Source organism: Mus pahari, chromosome 17, assembly GCF_900095145.1.
Source record: "Mus pahari chromosome 17, PAHARI_EIJ_v1.1, whole genome shotgun sequence".
Lineage (NCBI taxonomy): Eukaryota > Metazoa > Chordata > Mammalia > Rodentia > Muridae > Mus > Mus pahari.
The window spans coordinates 66,533,401-66,539,169 of NC_034606.1; the positions used below are offsets into that span (position 1 = coordinate 66,533,401).

Below are 5,769 nucleotides of genomic sequence, written 5' to 3' on the forward strand. Positions count from 1 at the left end.
CCCTCACCCCCTCTCCCCCTCTCTCTCTCTCTCTCTGATGGGACCACCCAAAACCCCAAAGCTCGAGGGACCCTGGATATCCGAGACCCGGCTGTAAAGTGTGAGAGGCTATGCACTGGTAAAGAACCATGTTCCACAGCCAGCGTATGAACTGGACTACCAACAAGACATTCTCTTGGAACAGCCTGGAGGAGAAAGACATTCCTGCTCTGCACATCCCACTTCTGTATCCCAGGAAGGAGCCCCCTGCCCATCCCTCCCACCGATGCATACATACACCAATGCATACATACACCAATGCATACATACACCGATGCATACACAGATGCATACATACACCAATGCATACACAGATGCATACATAGCAAACCTAGTTGACAGAGCCAGCTGAGGCTTTATTTTAGAAAATACCATTGAATTGGGTTTGGGTGGGAGGCAGGGGCCATTGGGATATCCCAGATAGGAAATTCCTCCTAAGGTTGGCCAGGGGATTAGGGCTGACTCTCGGGCGGGTCTCTAGTTCCCTGCACTCTGCCATACGGCTGGGCTGTCTCCCCGAGAGCCCTGAGCGGCTGCAGGAGCTCAGGCTGGCAAGGATTTCAGTGGCCATTCACTTGGACACGACATCAGAAGACTCGGACACCAGCTTCCCATCTCGGGTTTCAATCTTCTTCACGACCACGGCCTTGGAGCGGCTGTAAGTGCTGGATCCCCCGACAGAACCGAAGCCGGACTGGAAGGAGTTCATTCCGTAGCTGTAGCCAGGGCTAGTGAGTCCCCCATAGGATGAACTCAGTCCTCCTGGTCCAGGGAGACGAGGGATAGACAGCTATGTGAGCGCAGGCATAGAGCCTCTTTCCCTAGACACCCTCTGACAACCACAGATGGAGAGGCCGGTCTAGACCTGACCGATTCCTGCCTGAGCCACTCCTCGTCTACATGGAGAAGCAAACTGAACATCAAAAAGGCTCCCCTTTTAGCTGCATGGCCCTGACTAGCACTCAAAGGAGCCCGTCTCTCGAGCTACATGGAGGGAGTTTTGAGGTTGCAGAATGTGAAGAAGCATAAAAGACAATAGCATACATGAGGAACTTAGCACAGGTCCAGCACACAGCTAGCATTTGTGTGGGACTCTATTACTGAGCATTAGAGTCCTCGGTCTGTCACCTATCACCCTGGAATTCTGCTGAGAACAAGAGTCCAACCCCTTCCCTTTGTTTCTGTCAACTGCTTTTGAGCACAGCATCTCTCAAAGCCCCGACTTCCGCCCTGACCTCCTGGGCCTCCTACCCTCCATCCCCAAGGCCCAGAACACTCACCTGAGTAGCCGCTGGTGGTCTTCGTATGGATGCTCATGTTCTGCATCCCAGACTCCAGCCTGTAACCAGATGCATGGGGCATCAGGGCCAACCTGTGACCCTTTTCATTCCAGAGCAGAATCCAAGTCCCAGGATGGCTCCAGACAGCACCCACCCCTCCCCATTCCGGGTTTTCTGAGACCTCCAAACCCACCTGCTCTCCTCCCCCTCCAGCAGCTTGCGGTAGGTGGTGATCTCGATGTCCAGGGCCAGCTTGACGTTCATGAGCTCCTGGTACTCGCGCAGCTGCTTGGCCATGTCCTGCTTGGCCCGTGTCAGGGCAGCCTCCAGCTCGGTCACCTTGGTCTGGGCATCCTTAATGGCCATCTCCCCACGCTGCTCAGCATCAGCGATGGCCGCATCCAGCGTTGCCCTCTGTGGGGAAGGAGACATATGAGCACCCAGGTGGCATCTGGTGTATGTCCCTCCCTAAGACCCATCCTCACTGGGCTTCTTTTTGTTGTCATTTGTTTTGAAGCCCAGACTAGCCTAGAATTCACTCTGCAGCCCAGGCTGGCCTTGAATTTACAGCAACCCTCCTTTGGTAACCTACCAACTGCTGTAGTTACTGGTGCATGTTACCACACTTCGTTTTATGACTCAGTGATCCCAGGGCTTTGGTCATGTTAGGCGAGTCCTTGAGCAACAGAGCTGCTCCCCCTTCCCTTCCCAGTCCCAGCTGAGCCCACCAGTACCTGGCCTTTGAGGGCTTCAATCTCCGCCTGCAGGCGGCTGATGTTGCGGTTCATCTCGGAGATCTCCGTCTTTGAGCGGCGCAGGTCATCCCCGTGCTTCCCAGCCAGGATCTGCAATTCCTCGTACTGCAGGGGCAAGAAGGGAGGTGAGGCTTCAGCTGACATCTCACCCACCGAGCTCCTGCACAAGTGCAGAAACGTACCCACCAATGCTCACACATGCACACACACTCACAGGCACACACCAGTGAAGGCCCCCCTCCAGAACTCCAGGCTTCCACTGTGTGGAGCCAGCCCACAGTAGGCAGCGTGGGATCTGGTACTCGGCTCCCTCCTCATGAGATCCAGGACACAGAGCCAGCCAGGAAGGGAGACCCAGGCTTGTGATCCCCCGCTCTTTTACCTTAATCTGGTACATGGCTTCAGCCTCAGCCCGGCTGCGATTGGCAATTTCCTCGTACTGGGCACGAACTTCGGCGATGATGCTGTCCATGTCCAGGGAGCGGCTGTTGTCCATAGACAGCACCACAGACGTGTCTGAGATCTGAGACTGCAACTCACGGATCTCCTGTGAGCAGGGGCAGGTGGTGAGGGTCTGTCCCTGTTCACAGGACCCTTTGCAACGTGACAAAGGAGCAACTGAGAGCCAGGGTTTGAAGACATCAAATTTACAGTGGAAGGAAGACTCGGGGTTGGGATTAGGGTCAAAACTCTGAGCCATGAAGGGAGGCATCAAGAGAAACCTGAAGTTAGGTAAACAGCCAAGGGGAAGGGGGAGGGGTCTTCAAAACAGCTCAAAGACGGGGGGGGGGGGCTTTGAGGACACGATGAGCCTAAGTTAGGCTGGGTCCCCACTCGATGTGAGGACCTGGGATGGCTTAATTCACTCCTCAGCCTATTCCCCATCTCATGTAGGGGGCAGAGCCTCTATAACCACTGCCTATGGTTACCGAACAGAGGGCCCTTGCTGGTCGGTGTGCCGGAAGACAGAAACAGCCTGTTGGCTGGTGCAGAGCAGGACACTGACAGGCTGGAAGTCCAGTCCACTCTAGCCCCTGAGAACGTACCTCTTCATGGAGCTGCCGGAGGAAGTTGATCTCGTCGGTCAGTCCTTCCAACCGGGACTCGAGTTCCACCTTGTTCATGTATGCTTCATCCACATCCTGAGGGTAAGGTGAGGAACCTGAGTTCAGTGCCCAGGGTCTCCCCAACATCTGCTCATGGTTGACCCTTGGTGATCCTCCAACCCAGCCCCTTTCTATTCCCCTGGATCCCAACCATACAACCATGCATTTTATTATTATTATTATTATTATTATTATTATTATTACATGTGCATTGGTATTCAGCCTGCACCTGTGAGGGTGTCAGAGCCTCTGGGACTGGGGTTACAAGCAGTTGTGAGCCGCCATGTAGGTGCTGGGAATCGAACCTGGGTCCTCTGGAAAAGCATCCAGTGCTCCCAAGTGCTGAGCCATTTCCAGCCATGTTTATCTCTGTTTCCTGCGGGCTTCCACCCCCATGCTTCCCCCTCCAGAAAGCTAGGCTAGACCGATAACCTTGTCTGGTAGTCTGTCTAACGGCAGGAAGCTAACTCTCCGCTGTCCACCTTTCTATTGTTACCTGAATGGCATCGCATGGCAAAAGAACTTGTCCTATTACTTAGAAAGCAATGAGCTCCTTGGAAAGTCCCAGAGAATTCCTAGTCTAAATCCCAAAGCCACACCTCCTGTGTCTGCATTTAGGAGTCTCCTGTGCCTCAGAGGCCCGAGACATCGGATTCCCTGGAGCTGCAGTCATGGGCAGTTGTGAGCCATTTGGTATGGCTAATGGGAACTGAACTCAGATTCTCCGGAAGAAAGGCAAGTCCTCTTCACCCTTGTGCCATCTCCGTAGCCCCGCCCCCAGACCCTCACCTTCTTGATGAGGACAAAGGCATTCTCCATCTCTGTACGCTTGTTGATCTCATCCTCGTACCTGGTAAGACAAGACCGGGAGTCAGTGGATGAAGGCAAAAGGCAAGGGGTCCTAGGTCTGCCGCTGCCAGGGACGGAGTCCAAGGCACATTGGTACATGCGAAATGTGTGCACAAAGAGAGACACTCCTACCCCACCTCGCTCTCCGATGGGGACGGGGGATGAATGTCTCAGTTCAGAGATACAGGGCATGCAAGGCTGGTCCTTCTGCCTCCATACTCGTTTCCCAACCCCCACCCAACCTTCTGCTCAGCCAGTGGGGAGGCCTGGAGCAGGAAAGCAGACTCCAAATGTACAGTAGACTTGGCATGCTGAGAGAGCTAGCATGCATCCTGTCATGAGACCTCAGAGCACTCTGGAGAGCTTGCCAAATCCTCCTGCCTCTGTCTCCTGAGTGAGATATTACAAACATGCACCACCATACCCAGCTTAGGTACACTACTATCTAACCAGGAAATTGTTGTCCTGGGCTAGACAGTCCTGAGACTGAAGCAAAACTGACCATATGGCCACAGGACCAAACTGTCCCCTACACAGAGGGTCACGAGAACTGATGCCGTGAGAACTAGGCCCGTGCCCCCCAAAAGCGAGGCGACGTAAGAGGACTTTATTCAGGGAGGGGTCTCACTTATTCTTGAAGTCCTCCACCAGGCCCTGCATGTTGCCAAGCTCAGCCTCCAGCTTCAGCTTCTCCTGGCCCAGGGCTTCCAGCTGCCGGCGGAGGTTGTTGATGTAGCTCTCAAACATGTTGTCCATGTTGCTCCTCGATGTCTTCTGCTGCTGCAACAGGCTCCATTTGGTCTCCAGCATCTTGTTCTGCTGCTCCAGGAAGCGCACCTGCGTGGGGAGGACACGGAAAAAAAAATTCCACATCAGGCTAGGGTCAGGATCTGGAGGGAGGGAGACAATCACTGTCCCTTCCCATGGTCACATACGACCTGGGGAAATAGCGCAGTGTCCTGGTGGTGGCAGCATCGGAAGCCATGTTCCTCCAGGACTTGGGATGGGAGAGGCTGCAGCTGTAGCTGCGGAGGGGCTTTTATTCGAATAGATGATACATCTCAGCCTCGTTTTCTAAAGGTCTGTTCATTACCTTCTAGGTTGGATTGAGAATGGCATCTATTACGCTATGATGGTCGATCTTGAATAGAGAGCCTGGAAATTTTAGGGACCTTTCTCCCTGCTTCCGGGAATGCTTGCTAGAGCTTCTATAGCAACACTACTGCCACCCTGAGCTGTGTAACTTGGTCTGGGTCTCCCCAACCCTGCAAATGCCTCCAGAAGGCTCAGGTAGGGGCTTTGGGGAGTCCCTTCTCCACAAGGGCCCACTTTTAGCAGAAGATGAGGCAAGGGAGCAGGCAGGTATATCTCCTTCCGTCCTTCCCACCCTGCTGGAGCAGCCTTGGAAACCCCTCAGCCTTGGGAGTCCCTAACCCACCCTCTTGCCCGTTTGACCACAACCAATCCCCGCCCCCCCCTTCACATCTTAGAGCGCACAGGGGAACGCCTTTTGTAAGGATAATAGACTGACTGCTCCATAGGTGCGGAAATGCACTTCCGCACTCTCAGGCTGGAACTCTAACTTCTTAAATTGGGGGAAAACTAGAAAGCCATCCTGAGGGAACAATCGGATTACCTTCCCACAACCCACACTATAAATCCTTTCTTCTTCCTCGTAATTACAAAAAAAAAAAAAAAAAAAAAAGAAAAAAAAAGACAACCCAAGTAATTCCAGAATTT

General features: G+C 53.5%; 1 protein-coding gene across 1 annotated transcript in view; it reads right to left on the reverse strand.

The window, feature by feature from the left end:
• Nucleotides 1-374: 374 nt before the first annotated feature.
• The window catches only part of Krt8 (keratin 8), a 7,426-nt gene continuing 2,031 nt past the window's right edge, over nucleotides 375-5,769 (reverse strand). Inside the window, exons 2-9 of the mRNA XM_021217209.1 lie at nucleotides 4,658-4,866; nucleotides 3,970-4,030; nucleotides 3,121-3,216; nucleotides 2,457-2,621; nucleotides 2,054-2,179; nucleotides 1,513-1,733; nucleotides 1,320-1,378; nucleotides 375-801 (exon numbers count right to left, since the gene is read on the reverse strand). Coding sequence (XP_021072868.1) covers nucleotides 611-801; nucleotides 1,320-1,378; nucleotides 1,513-1,733; nucleotides 2,054-2,179; nucleotides 2,457-2,621; nucleotides 3,121-3,216; nucleotides 3,970-4,030; nucleotides 4,658-4,866 — 1,128 coding nt within the window. The 3' untranslated portion in view covers nucleotides 375-610. The remainder of the gene's footprint in view (nucleotides 802-1,319; nucleotides 1,379-1,512; nucleotides 1,734-2,053; nucleotides 2,180-2,456; nucleotides 2,622-3,120; nucleotides 3,217-3,969; nucleotides 4,031-4,657; nucleotides 4,867-5,769) is intronic.